The sequence below is a fragment of the Coregonus lavaretus genome (genome assembly GCF_964263955.1).
Source record: "Coregonus lavaretus genome assembly, chromosome: 4".
Lineage (NCBI taxonomy): Eukaryota > Metazoa > Chordata > Actinopteri > Salmoniformes > Salmonidae > Coregonus > Coregonus lavaretus.
The window spans coordinates 57,856,437-57,881,326 of record NC_139991.1 but is presented as its reverse complement, the minus strand read 5'-3'; the positions used below and the strand labels follow the sequence as shown (position 1 = coordinate 57,881,326).

Below are 24,890 nucleotides of genomic sequence, written 5' to 3'. Positions count from 1 at the left end.
GCACGCAAGGTCCCCCTGCTCAAGCCAGCGCATGTCCAGGCCCGTCTGAAGTTTGCCAATGACCATCTGGATGATCCAGAGGAGGAATGGGAGAAGGTCATGTGGTCTGAAGAGACAAAAATAGAGCTTTTTGGTCTAAACTCCACTTGCCGTGTTTGGAGGAAGAAGAAGGATGAGTACAACCCCAAGAACACCATCCCAACCGTGAAGCATGGAGGTGGAAACATCATTCTTTGTGGATGCTTTTCTGCAAAGGGGACAGGACGACTGCACCGTATTGAGGGGAGGATGGATGGGGCCATGTATCGCGAGATCTTGGCCAACAACCTCCTTCCCTCAGTAAGAGCATTGAAGATGGGTCGTGGCTGGGTCTTCCAGCATGACAACGACCCTGACACACAGCCAGGGCAACTAAGGAGTGGCTCCGTAAGAAGCATCTCAAGGTCCTGGAGTGGCCTAGCCAGTCTCCAGACCTGAACCCAATAGAAAATCTTTGGAGGGAGCTGAAAGTCCATATTGCCCAGCGACAGCCCCGAAACCTGAAGGATCTGGAGAAGGTCTGTATGGAAGAGTGGGCCAAAATCCCTGCTGCAGTGTGTGCAAACCTGGTCAAGACCTACAGGAAACGTATGATCTCTGTAATAGCAAACAAAGGTTTCTGTACCAAATATTAAGTTCTGCTTTTCTGATGTATCAAATACTTATGTCATGCAATAAAATGCAAATTAATTACTTAAAAATCATACAATGTGATTTTCTGGATTTTTGTTTTAGATTCCGTCTCTCACAGTTGAAGTGTACCTATGATAAAAATTACAGACCTCTACATGCTTTGTAAGTAGGAAAACCTGCAAAATCGGCATTGTATCAAATACTTGTTCTCCCCACTGTATATGCACAGGGGCCATTCTGTCAATGCTCTTCAAAAACACAGTACAGTACGTGAGTGTAAATCGTTTCACAGAGGAAGGGATGGGCATTCGTTTGGCTTTAAATATAGTCGTTCTGTTTCTCTGCATACACCCCCAACCAGAACTTGAACAGATGATGAATAATAGAAAAGGACAATGTGTGTTTCTTACCTGGAGCCGCCTGTGCTTCTGTCCATTCGCTAGTCACAAGGGTCTCAATGATCTTGATGTGAGCATCCGGGCTGGGCTCGCAGCTGATGAAAGAGTGACAAAAGTAGAAGAGAAGAAAAAAAAAGATGAAGTCAAATAGAGTCAGCGATTTTCAGGCCAGCTGACTGGCCCTGCTGTTCTGGTTCATCTGTGCATGATCTCGCTCTCCCTCTCTAACTGATGGTACGGCTTTTATTGCTACAGCACAGCTGGCAAATAGAAAAGCTTCCCAGCCTAAATCCTTTCACTGCAAATGTGTGTGTGGGTGCATGCCTGACAAGGCTGTGTGCAAGACGCTTGCCTGAGTGTCAATGTCCATGAGTGTGTCAGTGAGCGTGTGTGTGTCAGTGAGTGATGTGTGTGTGTGTGTGTGTCAGTGAGTGTGTGAGTGTAGGCTGCTTGCCTGAGAGTGTGTTTCCTTGAATATGTAGAGGTGTCTGTCTGTCTGTGCGCGCCTGTCCCTCTCTCTTTCTCCTCCACCCACCTGGCAGCCTGCTGTCTGAAGAGCATGGGGCTGAAGATCTCGCCCAGGGCGCGGGAGCTGAGCAGGTTCTTGGACGCGTTGTGGCACACCCGGGACCAGTGGCGCAGCAGGCAGTGGAAGGTGAGCCAGTACTGGGCTGGCAGGCTGGGCGTGCTGGCGATGCAACGCAGCAGCTGGGCACACTCCTTGGGGCTCTGCACCTCTGTGGGACCAACACACACACAGGTGTCAGAGAGGGAGGTATGTCACACGTACACATGTTTCTATGGGCGTATGTGCTAACACTTACGCAGGTTACGCACAAATTCATTGATAAAGATCACAGAGGGAGATATACACATTGCATTGCCACACATGTATGACTATGAATGTGTGCACAGGTATGCTGCAGGCTACGCACTGACAAAACCCTTCAAAAAGCTCCCTCAGTTGAAGCTACAGAGGTGTTAGCAGGCTTCCCTTCGACCAATGTGGTGGCAGAAAAAGGAGCCCTGTGCTCAGTAATCGGGTTAGACAACTGCATTGAGATTGTGTGTGCTCAACAATAAGTGAGGAGTGCAAGGTACACTTGCAGGTGATTGGCTAGCACAGAGATGCAGGAGATAAACTTCTGTAAGTTGCTATTAACCACAGAGATCCTGTTTCTGGCCATGTGACAGAACGATTACTCTGACAGCACTGAAGAACATAACAGAGGGAGGTGTGGAGGGAGGGAGAGAGAGAGGAGAGAAAGACAACCCAAGACAGAGAGAGAGATAAAGCGAACCTAAGAACTGGAGGGTGAGAGAGAGAGTAAGAGAGAGAGCGAGAGAGGTAGAGAGAGGTAGAGAGAGAGAGAGGTAGAGAGAGAGAGAGAGAGAGAGGTAGAGAGAGAGAGGTAGAGAGAGCGGAAGAGTGTGTGTGTGTCTGTTCTCTCTCTCTCTAAGGGCCAATGGGTGGATATTGACACTTGCTCTAGGAACTCTGAGTTCCCTCTCCATGGTACAGAGTGTTCAACAGCCCGGCCAGTGGTAGATTAGGTTAGGACTGCTGCTGTAGGCCAATAATTAACTAGACACCATGTACCTTCGGGTTGAGGCACGTTCCACTGAAAGCCTATATTTAAATAGTCGGCGTGATTGCTGAGAGCTACAAACAAATTGAACGAACAGCAACCTCTAACCGACATGCTGATTTGGACTTGACCCATTTTCTAGTAGAACATTGACAGGAAGGAAACAACAGTGGGTGGTATAGAATATTGGTTATGTGATTGTGTGTATATCATGTGGTGTACTCTGATGAAAGTGAATGGGAGTGTTATAGTCACAGCGTGTGTGTGTGTACCTTGGGCGGTTTGGACCAGCTGAGTGTAGATGGCCGGTGGGATGACGGGCTGCGGAAGATCCTGCAGGTACCGACGTAGACCGTCACACAGCATCTGCAGGTCCATCTGGTCCAGGTCTGCTGATGGAGGATCTGAATACAACCACACACCATTAGTTCAAAGTCTAACTGTTTTTCCCAAGAAAATTGCACACAATAACATTGAACTTGGGTGGATATTCAGTGCATTCGGAAAGTATTCAGACCACTTGACTTTTACCACTTTTTGCTATTATACAGCCTTGTTCTAAAATTGATTAAATATATTTTTCCCCCTCATCAATCTACACACAATAACCCATAATTTTAGTGAGTTTATACAAAATAAAAAACAGAAATACCTTATTTACATAAGTATTCAGACCCTTTGCTATTTGACTCGAAATTGAGCTCAGGTGCATCCTGTTTCCATTGATCATCCTTGAGATGTTTCTACAACTTGGAGTCCACCTGTGGTAAATTAAATTGATTGGACATGATTTGGAAAGGCACACACCTGTCTATATAAGGTCCCACAGTTGACAGTGCATGTCAGAGCAAAAACCAAGCAATGAGGTGGAAGGAATTGTCCGTAGAGCTCCGAGACAGGATTGTGTCGATGCACAGATCTGGGGGAGGGTACCAAAACATTTCTGCAGCATTTAACGTCCCCAAGAACACAGTGGCCTCCATCATTCTTAAATGGAAGAAGTTTGGAGCTACCAAGACTCTTCCTAGAGCTGGCCGCCCGGCCAAACTGAGCAATCGGGGGAGAAGGGCCTTGGTCAGGGAGGTGACAAGAACCCGATGGTCACTCTGACAGAGCTCCAGAGTTCCTCTGTGGAGATGGGAGAACCTTCCAGAAGGACAACCATCTCTGCAGCACTCCACCAATCAGGCCTTTATGGTAGAGTGGCCAGACGGAAGGCACTCCTCAGTAAAAAGGCACATGACAGCCCGCTCTGAGTTTGCCAAAAGGGACCTAAAGGACTCCCATGAGAAACAAGATTGAACTCTTTGGCCTGAATGCTCATCACCTGGCCAATACCATCCCTACGGTGAAACATGGTGGTGGCAACATCATGCTGTGGGGATGTTTTTCAGCGGCAGGGACTGGGAGACTAGTCAGGATCGAGGGAAAGATAAACAGCGCAAAGTACAGAGATCTTTGATGAAAACCTGCTCCAGAACGCTCAGGACCTCAGACTGGGGTGAAGGTTCACCTTCCAGCAGGACAACGACCCTAAGCACACAGCAAAGACAACGCAGGAGTGGCTTCGGGACAAGTCTCTGAATGTCCTTGAGTGGCACAGCCAGAGCCCGGACTTGAACCCGATCGAACATGGGGTATTGTGTGTAGATTGATGAGGAAAAAAACAATTTAATCAATTTTAGAACAAGGCTGTATAATAGCAAAATGTGGAAAAAATCAAGGGGTCTGAATACTTTCCGAATGCACTGTAAGTGATAAACATGAATTCTATTCACCAGTGTCAAAGCACTGTCTAACATCCAGTCCACCATCGGCTGTGAAGGTCCTGTACAGCGTTGGGTTGTCCAGACCTACACAGAATCAAGGAGCACATGATAAGCCACTAGCTTAGATGCAACTGCTTCGATTCCTAGAAAGTCATAAAAAGTATAAAAAACATTCAGGGAATAAAGCGCACTACAAGCTACCAGACCCAGTCTCAGGGATGGCTAACTGGAAATCCCTTCGATCTCCACTGAGTTAGGTAAATCTGGTTTTAGTTTTTTTTGCACCTTACTAGTGGCATAATATCCCAAACTCTCTAAAATTGGATATTGTGATGCCTCTAGGGCAGGGCTCTCCAACCCTGTTCCTGGAGAGCTACCCTGTAGGTTTTCGCTCCAACCCCAGCTGTAACTAACTTGATTCATCTTATCAACCAGATAATTGTTAGAATCAGGTGCGCTAGATTAATAGGGTTGGAGCAAAAATCTACAGGATGGTAGCTTTCCAGGAACAGGGTTGGAGAGCCCTACTCTAGGGCAATTCAGATGGCTGATTGATGACTTTTTTACTGAAGAATGTATTTGTTTTCTATGATTTTGTTTTGTGTCTCTGTACTGCTTTTCATACTGTATTGATTTTTGTGTATTTTCGTAATTACAGGGCTCTTCTGAAAAAGAGACCTTTATCTCAGCATGACTTATCAAAATAAAGGTTAAATAAATAATTACATAAGTAACTGAAACCATGTTGTTGATACACGAGGGGTGGATCTTCTAGAATATAAATCTAGGAAATGTTTAGATGACCATTGTGTGTGTGTACTAGTCCGTTCTGTACAGGCCAGCTCACCTTTCTTCTCGATGGCCTCCAGCAGCCTGGCCAGCATGGGAGGAGCCGTCTCTGGGAGGGCAAACTGCTCCGTCAGGTCCAGGAGGGCTGAGCCTGGAAGACGAGAGAATAGAGTAATAGCGGTTCAGTATTTCAGTTTTCAAGTCATTTTCACTTAAAAAGGTAGTTTTAGGATTCAATAGGTAACAAAATTGTGGAGGCTAACAAAGAGTGAGACAGGAAGGGGATTAGTTGTTCGGGTCAATTTTATTTCAACATTTCAGGAAGTGCATTGAAAATCAGTACATTAATTGAAAATTACCCCACCCTGGTTTAGCCAAGCCCTGGATTGTTATAGGTAACTGAGTCAATTCCTCCAACCCTCTCTAACACAACACAAAGGGGTCCATTTTGAACCTCCACTTCAGTCCCACCACCATGATGACCTCCACCCACACCCCTCGCCCTCAGGCAGCCTATTAATATATCAATCCCACGTTGCCATGGGTTCACATGGTGTGACGTGTTGGGCAGGAGAGCGGCTTTGCATTTTTTTTTTTATGGTCAAGAAGGGAGATTTGGGACTGGAGCGCAACTTCAAAAGGTATAGCAGACACCAGACCAAAGGACCGGTGGAGAGACCAAAAGGCAACTGTGCACAATCGAACGATTCAGGTTGGAAAGGTGCCGAGCAGTAGGATACCATGAAGGTAGCGTTGGGGTGGACCAAGGGGCTAAGCAAACACCATGAGATATGCATGAGGCAAGCCAGGTCTGAGGCTTTCCTCCCCCCCACTTTTTTTTCATTAGATCTTAGCCTCCAGGTGTGGACATGAAAGGGTCTGTGGGCTGGCACCGGTTTTATTTGGATTTGCGAAAAGGTTATTTTGAAAGAGCACCTTTCTGAAAGGCCCAACTGTTCGAGGATTTCAGCGTGCCGTTTCAAACGCAGACGACCATGAATGGAGCCCCTTTCACGTTTCCCCTTTATTTTGCTCTAATTAAGAGATCTAGAGCGTCTAAAATAAATACATACATCTCAGAAGATTTCAAAGGGTTCCAATATTAAGGCAATGCAGTGGCAAAAAAAAGAATGGACTCTACCTACATGTGTATTTATCCTACTGTTTTTACCAAACAAATGTCAATTATTTCGCTCTACCCTGAAATGATTTCACTTTTTTGTAAACGGGCACAAAACCGGGCATCTAGCGTAGCCATCTACGCATACACACCGGTCATTAGCCTGAAAACGTTCGCTCCCCCAGGAGGCTGCTTACTTGCCTAAATAATGATCTGCCATATTTAACGCTACGTCCTCGTTAGCGCACCGAACGCTGTGGATAATACTGTCTGGTTGCATGTGAACCAACTGGATTAGCAAAGAGAGCGACCTTCAGCCACTAAACACGCTAAACCCTGTGTAGGCTAAAGAGACAACTGTCATCTGGAAGACATTACTGTGTGGACCGCACCACACAGACCAGAAAGAGAGGCATTTTCTCAGAAGCAGTGAACTTTGAGCTACTGGAACACCAAAGTTTCCCCAAATAGAGAGCTAGGCATCCAGAGCCACCTCTGCACGGCTTGGAAGTGTAACCTTCCTACCCAGACAGACATCCTACACTGCTGTCCCTCTATTGCCAAAGCCCTGCCTGCATCGGCCTCCCGCTTCTGGGAAACTCACTTCACAACGTGGGGCTAAATTTACACCTGGCCTCATTGCTGCTAAAAGTAAATATGCAGGATAACAAGCCTAGCTAGGCCTAGAAACAATCATCATGTTCAATTTTTTCTACAATCATATTCTAGCATTCCTAGATTATAGATAAGACTGCATTTACCTTTGTGATAACTACAGATACATTGGGTTCTTAACAAAGGAAGTACACTACCTAAAGTGAAACGCTACCTCTGTGTGCTCATCTGTACACACAGATTTTAGTATCATAGAGTTGAGTAGACCTATATCAGTTATTACCCCCCCCCCCCCCCCCCCCCCCCCCCCCCCTCAAAATCGGTTGGTGGACATTCCCTCAAACCACAGTACTATTCAAAGTGTCCTGGGTCTGGGGCTGTGTTTATTTACTCTATCCATAGCAGCCCTGTGAGTGACACGGGGAGGGGGAAGATAAAGTTGCTTCTCAGTACCATCTGCGCGACCTGATAGTTCCAACGCCGACGGGCCGGTGTCGAGTGACACAGAAAATGTTTGGGCTGATCAGTTGGTGATTTCCATGAGGCACTGCCACGAGATCAAGAGACAGAGCAGAAGGGATCTAATAGAGAGAGAGAGAGAGAGAGAGAGAGAGAGAGAGAGAGAGAGAGAGAGAGAGAGAGAGAGAGAGAGAGAGAGAGAGAGAGAGAGAGAGAGAGAGAGAGAGAGAGAGAGAGAGAGAGAGAGAGAGAGAGAGAGAGAGAGAGAGAGAGAGAGAGAGAGAGAGAGAGAGAGAGAGAGAGAGAGAGAGAGAGAGAGAGAGAGAGAGAGAGAGAGAGAGAGAGAGAGAGAGAGCGCGAGGCAGAGCGAGCGAGGCAGAGCGTGAGGCAGAGCGAGAGAGAGAGCGAGGCAGAGCGAGAAAGAGAGCGAGGCAGAGCGAGAGAGAGCGAGGCAGAGCGAGGCAGAGAGAGAGAGCGAGGCAGAGAGAGAGAGCGAGGCAGAGAGAGCAAGAGCGAGCGAGAGACAGAGAGCGAGAGAGAGAGAGCGAGTGAGAGAGAGAGAGCGAGAGAGCGAGAGAGCGAGAGAGAGCGAGAGAGAGAGAGCGAGGCAGAGAGAGAGAGAGAGAGAGGCAGCGAGAGAGACGAGGGGGGAGAGAGAGAGACGGGGGGGAAAGAGAGAGACGGGGGGGAAGAGAGAGACAGGAGGGGGAAGAGAGAGACGGGGGGGAAGAGAGAGATCGGGGGAGAGAGACCGAGAGAGAGCAAAAAATTGAAAATATATTTGCCCCTTCGCTCTGCAGAGAGCTAATAGGGAATGCAAACATACAGGTAGGGTTAGTTCTTCTGCAGCTTTCAGCGCTGTCTCTCCCACAGTTCAAAAATGAGAAACATTGGTAGAGCACGGCTGGTAGAGCACGGCGCTTGTAACGCCAAGGTAGTGGGTTCGATCCCCGGGACCACCCATACACAAAAATGTATGCACGCATGACTGTAAGTCGCTTTGGATAAAAGCGTCTGCTAAATGGCATATTATTATTATTATTATTATTATTATATTATTATTATTATTTTCTCTTCCCGCATTATTAGAATGCTTGTGCACATAGCAGAACCCTTCAACCATGCTTGAGACAATTACTCAAACTTTCATTTTAAGACACTGCAAGAAAATGTGAACGTTTAGAGTAGCAGCCTATTGCTAGATAGGCTATTCCCGAAAGAAAAAAACGACCAAATAAACTTTCCTCCTCTCATTCAGAAACACTTCAGAAAAGGGGGCACTGAATATGTTAAAATTCACCCTGATCTTGTTTTCACTACAGCTCTGCACAAATCAAAGCTCTCTGTTTAAATGTTCTCCCAATATGAGAAGCCGGTTTCCCTGGCAACTTGGGGAAGGAGTGCTTGACAGAGAGCGAGAGGGGCCTATTAAACAAGTCTCCACAAGCCCACGTGTTTAGCAGGCCTCCTCATAATATCCCAGAAGGCATCAGCTCAGTCAGCCAGTCAGTCAACCACAGGTTGAAGAAGTCAACGCAGCTGCCACTGGTGCTGTGGTGCAGCGGTGTAGGCTACAGGGGAACAATCTCTCCCCAGTTCAAACGGTACCTCTAAACTCCAGAGATGGCATGAGGCACCAACGCCGGACTAAAGATAGCTCTCACCTGGTTAAATTTAGGGTCCCGGTCATGTAACCAGCATTTTCAGAGGTTCTGGTATTTATTTTCTTCTGGGGAGGTGGTTATGTGGAAAAAGTGTGACTGAAAACTGATGACCAGTAGAGAATCCATAGTGTCAGATGTCCATTTACTTGAAGGGGCAACTGGGTAAAAAAAAAAAAAATAAATAAACTTCCCTCACAGAGGTTGAACGCTTTGTTGAATCAATATTTATTTCCCTCAATTATCTGTAACAATAGTATTAGAAAGCTATTGGGTGAAATGCCCAGGTCAGTGTGGCTTATTACTAATATACCATGCAGTGTGTTGCATGTGAAATAGACTATATAACATGGAGTAGCCTTGAGCTTGGACACATGAAATGGGGCTGCAGGCATGACAAAAGTGAGACTACGTCTCCCCCTGCAGAGAGAAAATAGCAACACATGCACTCACTGAGAGCCAATGAATAGCCTGTTGCTACACTGGAGGAAAAAAATCCAAGAGAACCAAAAATGAAAAAAGACAAATAAAGAAATGAATAATTATTCATTTATTGGCGCTTTGTGCTAAATATTTGGTTCAACTGAAGGTCTATAATAAACCAGTATCATAATGTACAATTTCAAGACTCACAATTACAGATTCCACCATGAAATAATCAGACAGATAATGACAAGAACCATTGCCATCTAGGGAAATATTTGAACAAAAACAAAAGGAAACTTGTTTTGTTTTAGGCCTACATCAATTGATTAAAATCAATAGAGTCCAAAGCATTCCCATTATAATATATAAGAACCAAACTTCATCTACCTTTGTTTAGGCATTATGAAAAACCACTACAGTACAGAACCAGGGTAATGTAATGGGCAAAAAGAGGTGTCCGCTGTCTACTTTGATAAACAGATATAGCTAGTGTGGCAGCCACAGTATGTATTATGGGCTGGGGTATCAGCAGTAGGGGCCTGGGCGCATAAGTACCCATTCCTTTTACTGATGTTTGGCATATTTTACCTCTCTCTCGCTTTCCCACTCTCCACATCTTCTCCCTTTCTCCGTCCTTCCCTCTTTCTCCACCTCTCCCTCTATATTCCCCCCCCCCCCCCCCTCTCGCTCTCTCCCCCCCTACCTCTATCCCTCCTTCTCTCTCCCCCTCTGCAACGAGTGGCTAATCCTGCTAGCAGACATGCTCCGCCTCCAGTAATAAGATTCACCAATTCAGACTCCAGTCTCTGGAGGCGATCAAGTAATGAAACTCACATGTGCGCGCTCTCATGCACACAGGCCCATAAAAAACAGGCCTTTTACTGGAATTCTGCGGGCCAAGCGCAGTTTGGTGGGGGTCAAATTACAATGTGGATAGATTTGATTGTTGCCCTCAAATTAAGTTCTGTGCGGTTTGTGCTTTGGTGTTTCAATGTGATCAGCTCTAATTTGATGGCCTGATATGCACTTAGCATGTAGGGGGAAATCCCAACGAGTGTAGCCTAAATGCAGAATAATCATAAAACCCTATAGGTCTGACTTTCACATTCTAAGTCTTTTCTACTTTAATACTGGTCTACTACATGAGCAGCATTAAAACATAAAGCAACCCCCTCCCCACCACCCCAACCCCCCCAGTTGCTCCATGCCTGATTTAAGGGAAAGTGTGCATTCTTTGTAGAACGAGGCAACAATTCTCCTTCAGAAAAACGGCTCAATATAGCAATGCTCTTCGCCTGAGCACTATAGAGGCCACGAAAAGGGGAATGCAGGCAGCGTGTACTCTCCCCTTATTCACTCCCCTCATTCGCTCCCTCTTATTCCTGAGCCTCTCTCTTTGGTACAGCTACAAATGGGGCTAACTTTATTACTACTTTACTCTTAGCAGCTGGAAACAAACCCCCTTCCCTCTCCTACATGCTAACTCTTCTCTCTACTTTAATACTGTACAGCCGTAGTTATCTCAGGGTAAAGTGCCCTCTCCTCTCATTCTCTCGCTTTCTTCCTTTTTGTCTGCGTCACAAACTCTGTCGCTCTAGCCTCCTGCACTACATGTTGCAAACTGTCTGTCCACATCGTGCACATTCACATGTATGAAAGCATGACCAACTACGCAGTTCCAAAACAGCCAACACAGTATCCTAGCTAAGAAAAGGCATGAGTTTGCGCTTCGAAACGATCTGATAAAATGCAGTCTTAGAGAAAAGATAAGGTGACTTACATCTGATAAACATGAATGTCAAAAAAAGGGTGTTTAGAAATAAATCCACGGTAACAGAGTGATGCTGAGACTCAGATTTTTCACTTGAAAATGTCAAACAAAAAACAATGATTGCAAAGTTAAATAAACCATACAATTCCATGCACAAGGACTACTTTTAACAAGGTCTACTGAACATTAAAAAAAAACGAATTTACTTGAATAGTGCAGATGTAAAGTTTGGTAAAATAATGACAGCACAAACAGCACAGTAGCTAGTATTAACATTATAATTAAATCACAATAGATTAGCTCGTTTCCATGAAACAGCTGCCCGTGTTAGCTGCCGAATTAGCGCAGTGTCCTTAGCTAGCAATGTTGTGCAAGCGAATATGCTAATGTTAGCTAGCTAGCTAACCATTTGGCAATGGGCTGGCACTGGCAGTATGGGATTATGGAGTGTGAATTAAATTGTTTCTTCATCTTTCTAGGCCGTTATCTAGCTGTGGCCATCTGGCTAGGATCAACAAGGGCTTTTTACTAAATAGCAACATTAGCGCAGATAGCTTGGACTCTAGACCATAAGCAATACGCACGGATATGCACTGCTAAACAACACTACTGCCACCTTCTGGTTTGGAGTATTTTAACAAGGCTGAGTGGCTTCCGACTTCCAAGGTCTCTGCTGTGTGTGAACACAAAAGAGATTGACTGCCAACACTCTATTCAGAGGTGCTAAGTACTGTATGCAGGCTAACGTTTGACAATCCTACCGGTGTGTCTGCGCTTTTAGGTTACCTCCATTCCCTTTACATTAAGTTGAACTTGAGTTGCCTGAGAGGGAAATTTTCTCCAAAGAATAACAAACATGTAGGTCTACTTCGATAAGAATCAGGGACAATAACGGCATCAAATATTCTCTTGCGCAAGATGGAACACATAGTCTATGTGCCTTGTAGGGACATGTTGGGGCACAATCAGCTTGGCAGAATTCACTTCAACCATTTCGAAGAACATTCTGAGAAACTGTTGTGACTGATAAAAGCCAGCATGAATCATAAACATAGAACTTAACCCTAGAGCCCGACCGATATCCAAATTTAGGATCCGACACCGATTTTAAAAGTGGAAATATTCACCGATAACCAATATCTGCAAATGTTTGTATTATTATAGCTGGAATAAAAACATGTTTTCTGTATGGATTGTGCTTAAAACAGTCCTACAAAGATAAGAAAGCTGATTACTTACATTTGAGGAAAGAACATTAATGTAAGCACCACCACATTTTGGAGCACCAGAAAGACACAATGTTTTAATAGAAGAAACTGTGTGTTACTCTAGTGAAAGGAGGACAAAATGCACTGATTCCAGCAAAACATGTGCCTATAAGCACTGAAGCCTATGCTCAACGACATAGCTAAATACCAATACATTGAAGATGTGTCCTATGTTTTCATCGATTGTAGGGCTGTAGCCACTGAATTCTGGTAGTTGAAAGGAAAAAACATCACAAATTCCGCTGCCGGCACAGCGCTGCCTCTTGCCCCAAGCATTGCCTCAATGAACAGCCCTTGCTACCCTGGTTCCTTGGGGTGTCCCTACCCCATTGAAGTTGACATTTTTAATTATTACGGTAAGGGTCAAGGTTCGGGTTAGGTAAGGGTTATGGTTAGGGTAGGGGTTAAGGTTTTGCGATGTCCCAAGGATTCCGGATAGCACTAACCCTCAGTGAACGTCGTCAAGTACTCACACTGCTAGTTAGCTGGCGAAACATGAATTTGGACCAGTCTTTGACAAGAGACAACCCATACAGCAAAACGTAGATATGACGCGCTACCTTGTAACCTGCTATGTTCTTTTAGTGTCTCTGAAGACAGAGCTTGAGGAATACCCTTTGCAAAAAGCAAATATAAAAACACACCAGACTTCGTGGGCTAACACGTAAAGGGCTGTAATGTTAGCGTTACCACAGAGTTGAATGTTCTTAGCACGGCACTTGCTTTACATTTTGGCATAGTATCCACTGTTTGTCACGATGCCCAACCATGACACTTCGTAACAGTATATGGTCAGTGCGCACACCACATACCCCCCTCTAAATGGTACAGTTTAAAGACAAATGGCTCTCCAAAGCCACATGTCCCTGCGAGAATTAGGCCTACCTTACTTACCAGCAGACATTTTTGTTGTTAGCCAAATATAATTGTGAATCGTTTCATTAAACCAAGTGTGCAGAATTATGTGCAATATGGTTTACATGAGAAGCTCCTGTATAGTTTGAATAAATATCCTTATTTTGTTTGTCTATATACACTATGGTATTTATGGTATGCTAATAGCTGCACACACACAAAGCAGGAATGTGGCTTTGGCCACACCGTCTGCAATAAAGTACATAACAGATGTTATGTTTTTTTAAACCTATAGGCAAGCTATCAACCATCACACATTATTAAAACGTTGTCCATGGGAGGCAATTAGAATGTGAGCGATTTCACAATTGAATTGCGGTATGAATCGCAATAGGTTAGAATATGTTATGGTATCAATTGCCGATCCAATTGAATGACGACAGTAGTCAGCACTCTTGTCAGCTGGTCCCCACCACTAGGCCGGTAGTGACAAAGAAAAACTCAAACACAAGTATAGCTGGTTATAAACCAGAGGGACATTCTAGTGTGCCGTTTTGTCACACAAGAAACAACCTCAGCTGCTTAAAATGCCCTCACAACACAACCTGAATTGTAAACTGTCATGGTCAAAACATATTGATACAACAGTAGCTAGGATGGGGAGAAGTCTGTCTATAATAAAGCGCTGCTCTGCATTCTTAACAGCACTATCAACAAGGCAGGTCCTACAGGCCCTAGTTTTGTCGCACCTGGACTACTGTTCAGTCGTGTGGTCAGGTGCCACAAAGCGGGACTTAGGAAAATTGCAATTGGCTCATAACAGGGCAGCACGGCTGGCCCTTGGATGTACACAGAGAGCTAACCTTAATAATATGCATGTCAACCTCTCCTGGCTCAAAGTGGAGGAGAGATTGACTTCATCACTACTTGTATTTGTGAGAGGTATTGACATGTTGAATGAACCGAGCTGTGTGCCAGTAGTTCAAACAGACAGCTCGGTTCATTCAACATGTCAATACCCATGCATACCCCACAAGACATGCCACCAGAGGTCTCTTCACAGTCCCCAAGTCAAGAACAGACTATGGGAGGAGCACAGTACTCCATTGAGCCATGACTACATGGAACTCTATTCCACATCAAGTAACTCATGCCAGCAGTAAAATCATATTTTAAAAAACAGATAAAAATACTCCTTACGGAACAGCGGGGCCTGTGAAGCAACACAAACATAGACACATGCATACAAACACACGATAACATATGCACTACACACATATACACACATATTTTGTGTTATAGATATGTGGTAGTAGAGTAGAGGCCTGAGGGCACACACTTAAATATGTTGTGAAATCTGTTATGAATGTATTGTAATGTTTTTAAAATGTATAACTGCCTTAATTTTGCTGGACCCCAGGAAGAGTAGCAGCTGCCTTGGCAGCAGTAGCAGCTAATGAGGATCCATAATAAAATACAAATACAACACCAGGATCACATTAACCACTGTTTAAAATGTGTTACTAGGGAGGAGTTAGTTGGAGCATTTTCTGGTTCGAGCCTGGCAGACAAAATAAGTGAATGGAAGTTGTGAACTGAAAGTGACGCTTCCTTCTTCTCAGTGGTTTTCAGGCCCAGAGTGAAGGTCCTCTTTGCAAGGCTGGTTGGCTGGTAACATGACTCAGTCGAGAGGCCTAGGAAAGGAGCAGCACCATGCTGGTGTTTTAAAAAGACTGGGAGCTGGAATGAGCCGGAATGCTTCTCCAAGCCCGGCCCAGCCCTCTCTCGCTCTTTCCCTCTTTCCATATCTGCTGCTCTGAAGTAAACCGCTGTGGCTCAGTGAGAGCAGAGGCCCCTTTCCAAGTCTACGCTCTCCTCCCTCCCGCCCCCCCCAGTAGGGACCGACTCCAAGAACATTATCAAAACATTTTTAAAAAAGAGGAGGAGGGTGAGAGAAAAAAGCTGAAGCACTGGAGGTATTTTGGTATTTTATTAGGATCCCCATTAGCTGTTGCAAAAGCAGCAGCTACTCTTCCTGGGGTCCACACAAAACATGACATAATACAGAACTTTAATAGACAAGAACAGCTCAAGGACAGAACTACATAAAACCATTTTTAAAAGGCACACGTAGCCTACATATCAATACACACAAACTATCTAGGTCAAATAGGGGAGAGGCGTTGTGCCGTGAGGTGTTGCTTTATCTGTTTTTTGAAACCAGGTTTTCTGTTTATTTGAGCAATATGAGATGGAACGGAGTTCCATGCAATTTTGGCTCTATATAATACTGTACGCTTTCTTGAATTTGATCTGGATTTGGGGACTGTGAAAAGACCCCTGGTGGCATGTCTGGTGGGGTAAGTGTGTGTGTCAGAGCTGTGTGTAAGTTGACTATGCAAACAATTTGGGATTTTCAACACAATGTTTCTTATAAAAAGAAGAAGTGATTCAGTCACTCTCCTCAACTCTTAGCCAAGAGAGACTGGCATGAATAGTATTTATATCAGCCCTCTGATTACAATGAAGAGCAAGACGTGCTGCTCTGTTTTGGGCCAGCTGCAGCTTAACAATGTATTTCCTTGCAACACTGGACCATATGACTGGACAATCATTAAGATTAGACAAAACTAGAGCCTGCAGAACTTGCTTTTTGGAGTGTGGTGTAAAAAAGCAGAGCATCTCTTTATTACGGACATACCTCTCCCCATCTTTACAACCATTGAATCTATATGTTTTGACCATGATACTTTACAATCTAAGGTAACGCCAAATAATTTGTTCAACAGCCGCACCATTCACTCCCAGATTCAGCTGAGGTCTAGAAGTTAGGGAATGATTTGTACCAAATACAATGCTCTTAGTTTTATAGATGTTCAGGACCAGTTTATTACTGGCCACCCATTCCAAAAACAGACCGCAACTCTTAGTTAAGGGTTTCAGTGACTTAATTAGCTGTGGTTGCTGATGTGTATATGGTTGAATCATCAGCATACATGGACACACATGCTTTGTTTAATGCCAATGGCAGGTCATTGGTAAAAATAGAAAAGAGTCGAGGGCCTAGAGAGCTGCCCTGTGGTACACCAAACTTTGCATGTTTGACATTAGAGAAGCTTCCATTAAAGAAAACCCTTTGAGTTCTGTTAGATATATAGCTCTGAATCCACATTATGGCAGAGGTTGAAAACCCATAACACATACGTTTTTTCAACAACAGGTTATGGTCAATAATATCAAAGGCTGCACTGAAATCTTACAGTACAGCTCCCACAATCTTCTTATTATCAATTTCTTTCAACCAATCATCAGTCATTTGTGTCAGTGCAGTACATGTTGAGTGCCCTTCCCTATAAGCATGCTGAAAGTCTGTTGTTAATTTGTTTACAGAGAAATAGCATTGTTTTTGGTCAAACACAATTTTTTCCAACAGTTTGCTAAGAGCTGGCAGCAAGCTTATAGGTCTGCTGTTAGAACCAGTAAAGGCCGCTTTACCATTCTTGGGTAGCGGAATTTCTTTGGCTTCCCTCCAGGCCTGAGGACAAAGACTTTCCTCTAGGCTCAGATTAAAGATATGACAGATAGGAGTGGCTATAGAGTCAGCTACCATCCTGAGTAGCTTTCCATCTAAGTTGTCAATGCCAGGAGGTTTGTCATTATTGATCGATAACAATATTTTTCCCACCTCTCCCACACTAACTTTACAAAATTCAAACTTTTTTTATGCATGAATATGATGGCTCACTTTTCATTGTTGCCATTTCCTGTCTAAGTTTGCCCACTTTGCCAATTAAGTAATGATTAAAATAATTGGCAACATCAAATGGTTCTGATGAATAAGCCATCTGATTCGATGAAAGATGGAGTTGAATTTGTCTTTCTGCCCACAATTTCATTTAAAGTACTCCAAAGTTATTTTTTCCATCATTCTTTATATCATTGATCTTGGCTTCATAATACAGTTTCTTCATCTCTTTGATGAGTTTAGTCATATAATTTCTAAATTTGCAGTAAGTCAGATGTGCAGCCAGAGTTATTAGCCACTCCTTTTGCCCCATCTCTTTCAACCATACAGTTTTTCAGTTCCTCATCAATCCATGGAGCCTTAACAGTTCTAACAGTCAGTTTCCTAACAGGTGCATGTTTAGCATTAATTGGAAGAAGCAATTTCATAAATGCATCAAGTGCAGCGTCTGGATGCCCCTTATTAATCACATCAGACCAACACATTTTTTCATCCACATATGAGTCACAGTAAAATCTTTTGTATGATCTCTTATACACTATTTTAGGCCCAGCTGTTGGAACTTTGGCTTTCCTGGATATAGCCACTATATTGTGATCACTGCATCCAATGGGTACGGATACAGCTTTAGAAAAAACTTTTACAGTATTAGTAAAAATGTGATCGATACATGTGGTCCTCTGTAGCTCAGCTGGTAGAGCACGGCGCTTATAACGCCAAGGTAGTGGGTTCGATCCCCGGGACCACCCATACACAAAAAAAATGTATGCACGCATGACTGTAAGTCGCTTTGGATAAAAGCGTCTGCTAAATGGCATATTATATTATTATATTATATGTGGATGATCTTGTTCCTGTAGTGTTTGTAAATACCCTGGTAGGTTGATTAATAACCTGAACCAGATTACAGGCACTGGTTACTGTGAGAAGCTTCCTCTTGAGTGGACAGCTTGATGAAAACCAGTCAATATTCAGGTCCCCAAGAAAGTAGACCTCTCTGTTTACATCACATACACTATGAAGCATTTCACACATATTATTTAGATACTGACTGTTCGCACTTGGCGGCCTATAGCAACACCCCAAAATAAAAGGCTTTAGATGTGGCAAGCGAACATGCAACCACAACACTGCTAAACACGTGTATGTGACAAATACAATTTTATTTTATTTTGAATAACACTTGACATAAGATCTTCTCTAAGCATTACAGGGATATGGCTCTGAATATATACAGCAACACCTCCCCCATAAGCATTTCTGTCTCTTCTATAGATGTTATATTCTTGTATTGCTACTGCTGTATCATCAAATGAATTATCAAAGTGAGTCTCAAAAATGGCTAATATATGAATGTTATCTGATGTTAGCAAGTTATTGATTTCATGAACCTTATTTCTAAGGTAACATTTATTAATATGGGCTATTTTCAGCCCTTTCCTGGGTAGCTTATCAGAGATAGACAGAATACTGGAAAGAGCAAACAAAGCAAGATAAAAAATATATACATTCAGCAGTCCATTAATCAATTAGTGTGTGTGTGTGCTGCGGGGTTGAAGCTACGAACCCATAGGCTTGGCTCTCTCATCCCTTCCAGGCTTCTGGGAGGGAGGTTGGACAATGAGCCTGTCATAGCGGGTGTAAGCAATGTCCCCACGCACTCTGGCAGCTTTCATTGCTGGGATAAGTTCTTTCCTCTTCTGGCGCACAGCTTCAGGATAGTCCTTGTTGAGAAAGATATACGTTCCTCTCAAGTTCTTGGCACTTTCCAGAACAGCAGGACCTTAGCCGGTGGTGGGTTTTCCAGTCCTGTGTGCGCGCTCCACCTCAATCTTCCTGTGGTCATCTTCAATTTCTCGGAGATAATTTCCCTCACTTTGTCCTCAGACTCCGTCCAGGTCTCATGTGGAGATTCTGCAATTCCGTCCACAACCATGTTGTTACGCCTTGATTGTCCCTCGAGTCTGATTTATCCGTCATTGTTATCATGGATTCACAGACAGAACTGATGTCCTCTCTCAATGACTTACAGACTGCTGTAATCTTGCCGTTCTCCTGTTTCAACTCATCGAGCTGACCCTGGGAGAACTGCAAACTGTTCTTTAGGTCCTGGACCTCTCTGGTCAGGTCGTCCATTATTTTATTAGTCGAATCCACCAGTATTTGGACAATGCACTTGAAGCTATTTTCTTGTTGTAACAACTGCTTGTAGAACTATTTTTGCTCATTTAAAAGATCATTCACGTGTGATAGAGAGACACCACTGTCCTCGACAACGGTACTCCCGCCGGATTTGGTCTTTGTCATGGTAGATAGCAACATAGGTTACGCTGTTACGCCTCGCAGTTCCAGACAGGGCAGGTCACAGGGAAGATTGAAAACAACAAACAGCAGGGATCTAGACATCCACAAACCCGGGACAATCCGCAGTCCCAGCCACAATGGCTAACCGCATCGCGGGCTGCGTTCAAGCCCTCAAAAAAAAAAAAAAAGGAGAAAGAGGGGATCTGCCAGATCCCTCAGTGGCAGGCAATAAATCACAAACACTCTGAAGCAACAATACTCTCTCCAGCCCAGAGCCCTCCTCAGCCCCTCTCCCCATTAGCCTCCCCAGGCCTTCGCCCCCCCACCTCCCAACCCCTCTCCTCTCTGCCCAGCCAGCCTGCAGCCCTGATCACTCCGCTCACCAATCCCTTTCCCCAGCCTCCAGCCCCTTCTCTCCCTCTCTTCTCCCTCCCAGTCTCAAGCTCTCTCTGGGACACAGAGACTTTTCTTCTCCTAGAGCTACATTCACACTTGCTCTGGGCTCAGCGCTGCCACTCACTCAACCACGGCCATGCCCATGGCCATTCAACACATGTCCCCTTCACATATGGCTCCTCGCTCACCCTGCAAGCCCCAGCTAAAGAATTTCACAATCGCACCACAAAGGACAGGAAATGGAAACCAGGCCACCAGAGCCTGATGTATCGGTGAGCAGAGAGAGTACTACGCAAGTACAGAGAGCCTGAATATAGGCCACAGCATCTTTAAAAATGCATGTCTTTCTACTTACAAAGTCTTGCAGCCTCGAGTGGCCATATAGAGTTGTGTCGGTGTTGGCTGAAATAGCCCGGGTTGTTTCGGTTTTATAATTGGTCGATTTAAAAAAAATAAAACATGATGTACCATCGTACATTTTTTTACAATTCACAGGTGTGATATGCAATCGCGTTGACTCAAGGCTTTTCCACAATTGAAAATGACTATCGTCATCTTTTGTTAAAGGAATATCAAAAACCCCTGTGGTTACAAAAGGTCAGAATGACAGATTATTTTGGCCTGGCTAAAACGATCTCGCAAAAAATATACCCAATGCAAATAGACAGTCTTCCAGATCAGATCTGGGCCATTTACTTCACATGAATTAGTCAGTAGAAAATAGCATGACGGGTAATTTTTTAAAATAATAATTGTTCCTAAAGCGAAATGAAATGTTATCTATTTTCAATGCAGGCCGAGAGGAGTTTCAAAGAGGAGTGGTCCAGCGGTCCAATCACTGGGCTGGTACCAGGTGCTGCGCAGCACCACAATGCACTGGGCGCTGGACCGGAGCCAAGCCCCATTGTCCTCCGGGCCTGGTTAACATTCAGTGGGGCTATGTGAGCACTGTGAGCAATGCCACTTGTTATCAAAGCTGACATTGTAGTACCACCATGCGAGTGCCCTTTCTCTGCTAGTGTTTGACGCTAAGCCAAAGTAACCAAATGGACCAAACTGGATGGGCAAATGGGGTAACCGAAAACAAAAAGGAAAAAATGTCAACTGTCTTGCTTGGGCTTAGGCTTGCTGTAAAGAAATAAAGAAACTGTCAAGGAAATGGCTCCCTTGCAAACGTTGGCGCGTAAGCTACACCAATCTGACGTTTAGTAAACATTGTAGTAAACCGTTTAGAAATCATCACTTACTAACAAATCATAATTGGAAACTTCACAGGACTCAATTGTTTCGTTTAGCGTGACCAAAAAGCATACAGCCAGGTAGGCAACATAAAAGCAGCAATACTTCTTTACCAAATTCTCTACAATGAAAGAAAAACATGACTGTGACAATCATGTGGACCCTTAACTTTTTTATATTATGTTCTCTGCAATTACTGGGGCTCGAAAACATCTCCGCTTTTTTCCAACTCCATGGCAACAGGTTTCCACAGGCCCTAATTGAAAGATCGGATGCGTGGAGATCTGTGACGTACTTCTGCTAACCGAGTTAGCAATAAACTGGGCACTGGGCAGTGGTTCGAATGTCCAATTATGTAAGATAAGAGATAGGATAATATTAGACAAGAGATAGAATAGCCAAATGGGAAAATGGATTGCTTCAGCAAATGCATCCAACACAACATAAAGATAACATAAATCAGGCATCGTTTGCTTTGGTCTCTTACATAGATTTTATCATCCCTTTGGGGATCTATTTGTTGTAGGGAGAGAACAAATCTAATAAAGGTTAGGCTTTGGAATCCATAACTTTTTATCTTATGCGATTTCAATATGAGGCGTCTACAATCGTCTGTGTGTCCTAGCTACAACACAACCAATGCATGTGCAACATGGGCTGTGCAACACAATACTACCCTGGAGCAGAGGTATAAATGGAACCATGAAGTGAGCCCAATGGGTTGAATTACTACTGTGGTTTGACCAAATGGAATCCAAACACAGATTCTCAATGGTGAAGGAACAAAGTCTGAAATGTCACAAATGCAGTAATGCATAACGTACATCCAACTCAAATGGGAAGTTCTGTGAATAAAATGCAATGTTATAACAAAAAGAAGCATTCACCACTGAGGGACAATAGAAATCTTTGCAAAGCAGCCGACCATCTGGATTTGCTTTGTGGGTTTAAAAGTATATTCGATTAAATCCAACAAAGGGGTTGTAAGGGCTATCTAAAACTCTGTGGTAATGTTAAGAGATTAGTCTATGTGAAAGATGAACCATTCCACCACCTCTACAGCAAGGTTACATGTCAGCTTGGCTGCCTGCAAACCAATGGTGGATTAGCCTTTGGTTTGGCATTTTGTTTCAGCAACTGATTGTTAACGCAGGAGAAAAGTTTGGCTTAATTGCGTAGGGCCCTATTCAATCATAACCTGAGATGGGGTTTGTGGGGCATGTCAAAAATATAAAAAATAAAGAGCTGGGACGATAACCGAAAATTACTGACACTGACCAAACAGACATTTTGCAAATAACCTATAGGGCCCTACTAGTGAAATGTGAAGTTTGAAATGAACTAAGTTTGCTAATATGGGTTATTGTTAATGGGACAATTGATAGCTACAACATTAAAGTAGTAGTAGTAGTTTTAAGGTAAAAATAAATAAATACTATGGTGCACAATAATGTTATAACTTATCATTCAATGTATCGTTAGTGATAATTCAGTACATTTATCATGATATGGATTTTTGTCTATATCACCCAGCTCGACATTTTACCCATGCAGTGTGAAATGTTTGAATTGCTTCTGTTTAGTTTTTTTGTTTACACTGTGAACATTGTTTTGTTTAGTACTGTACAAATCACAACTGCATCCCAATACCAGGTCCCAGAAACCTTGTATTGGGGATCGGTTGAAGAAGGTGCAGACTGTTTATCACTCACCTTGTTCATCACCAGAGTCAGCCATGGAGGAGCCCGGGGCCACGGGTAAGGGTCTGGGGGGTCTCGGCTTGGGAGTGGGAGGAGAGATCCTCTTCTTCCCAATGAACTCCACATATGTCCCTGGGAAGTCCCCCTTTTCCTGAGTGGTTTCATTAAAGCCAGGCAGCCAGCCAATGTCCTCTGGCCTTTCCTCCAGGCCGTCACTGTACCCTAGGGCCACCAGGGTCCCTTTGGTCACTGTTAAGATGTCCCCCACATGAAGGTCAATGTCCTCCTCTCGCTCCTTCTTGTAGTCATAAAGCGCCCTGTACTGATATCCTTCTGCGGCCATCGTAGTAACTTTGTTTTGACAGGCGTGTTTAAAAAATGTTATTTTTTATTTTATCAACACGGCTGTGAATAACTTGTTCGGGCAGGTTAGAGTTCCACCAATTGGTTACTCCTCAGGTTTTCCTGAGAATATATTAATGGAGCAAACAAAAAAAGCACAAAAAGCTAAACACAACACTTAATGAACATTCTAGTCCTCAATAGTTATTTGGGTGATTATGGTGTTTTAACTTGTCTTCAGGTTATTCTCAAAGCTTGGTTATCCACCGCACCCCTATGGTGCCTCCGGCAGTGTTTCCATGAGTATAAGGCCTGCAGCAGTGGCCTTGAGAAGGTACCCCTAACCTGCAATACAGAACAGAAGAAGCCATTTGCAACACGTTGCGTAAGACAAGACTTTTGATCACATACAGTTTAGTGGTGGTGGCTACATGTACAAGAAAGGTACCAGCAAATTAGGGACCGTTTTACATTTACTGTGGTGTGGGTCCTAACTTTTTTTGTTGATGCTTTTGGGAGGGTTGTGTTTTTTTTTTATATTGAGCACAGGGGAGGGTAGTGCATTTTCCCCCTGGTTTATATTTGCCATTTTGTAGGTTTTACTATACATTTTCTTCCATCCTAGCCCAATTTCCTCATCTGCTTGCATGCGCCTCCCCTATACTTCCCTTATGCACTACGCTTTTCCATGCGCTTACTATACCACAGGTCAATATAGTCCACCAATCTAACGGTCTATCCTGCCCTCTATCGACCATTCAGTGACAATAGTGGCAGGTGGATAGTTTTTCCAGATCTGCAATAGGCAATCATACGACATATAAAATAATTAAAACGTGGTCTGCGGTTTTGAGTCCAGTTGGACGTACTGCCAAATTCTCTAAAATTAAGTTGGAGGCGGGTTATGGTAAAGAAAGGAACATGAAATTCTCTGCCAAAAGCTCTGGGGGACATTCCTGCAGTCAGCATGCCAATTGCACACTCCCTCAAAACTTGAGACATCTGTGGAATTGTGTTGTGTGACAAAACTGCACATTTTAAAATTGCCTTTTATTGTCCCCAGCACAAGGTGCACCTGTGTAATGATCATGCTGTTTAATCAGCTTCTTGATATGCCACACCTGTCAGGTGGATGGATTATCTTGACAAAGGCTAAAATGCTCACTAACAGGGATTTAAACACATTTGTGCACAACATTTGAGAGAAATAAGCTGTTTGTGCATATGGAAAATTTCTGGGATCTTTTATTTCAGCTCATGAAACATAGGCCCAACACGTTACAAGTTGCGTTTATATTTTTTCCCAGTGCAATTCCAGCATCCAAACTGTGCACCAGCCATTTGAGGAATGGAAAGAGACTGTTACGAATGACCTAAAAGTGTTATGACTTTCAGAGAGCCTTCCATATACAAGGTATGGAGGGATGTATGTTCTGTTTGTTGCGATCGACAGTCTATTTGATAGTGGTGATGAAAACGCAAACCATGATATTGAAACCTGTTGGTGGGAAATTAGTTGCATATACTTTATATAATTATAAATATAGCATAAAAATTTTGAAAATCTGATTCCCCACTAGCTGATCATTGTTTGCAGCCAACTCTGACCATAGTGTAATGAGACAGGCAGCGAGAGTCTCAACTGTGGGGTTTGGTGAACCCTCAACCTTCTGGCCCGTAGCTCTGCGTGGCATCGACTGTGCCACAAAAGCATGGCAAAGTGGTCAAGTCAATATCCATGATTATCAACACAGGATCATTAGTTACTGTTA

General features: G+C 43.8%; 1 protein-coding gene across 1 annotated transcript in view; it reads right to left on the bottom strand.

Annotated features, from left to right (window-relative positions):
• The window catches only part of LOC311128671 (phosphatidylinositol 3-kinase regulatory subunit alpha-like), a 49,236-nt gene that overhangs the window by 11,647 nt on the left and 12,699 nt on the right, over window positions 1-24,890 (bottom strand). Inside the window, exons 2-7 of the mRNA XM_084160867.1 lie at window positions 22,789-23,463; window positions 5,276-5,368; window positions 4,438-4,512; window positions 2,932-3,063; window positions 1,606-1,807; window positions 1,083-1,165 (exon numbers count right to left, since the gene is read on the bottom strand). Of these exons, the coding sequence (XP_084016993.1) occupies window positions 1,083-1,165; window positions 1,606-1,807; window positions 2,932-3,063; window positions 4,438-4,512; window positions 5,276-5,368; window positions 22,789-23,119 (916 nt within the window). The 5' untranslated portion in view covers window positions 23,120-23,463. The remainder of the gene's footprint in view (window positions 1-1,082; window positions 1,166-1,605; window positions 1,808-2,931; window positions 3,064-4,437; window positions 4,513-5,275; window positions 5,369-22,788; window positions 23,464-24,890) is intronic.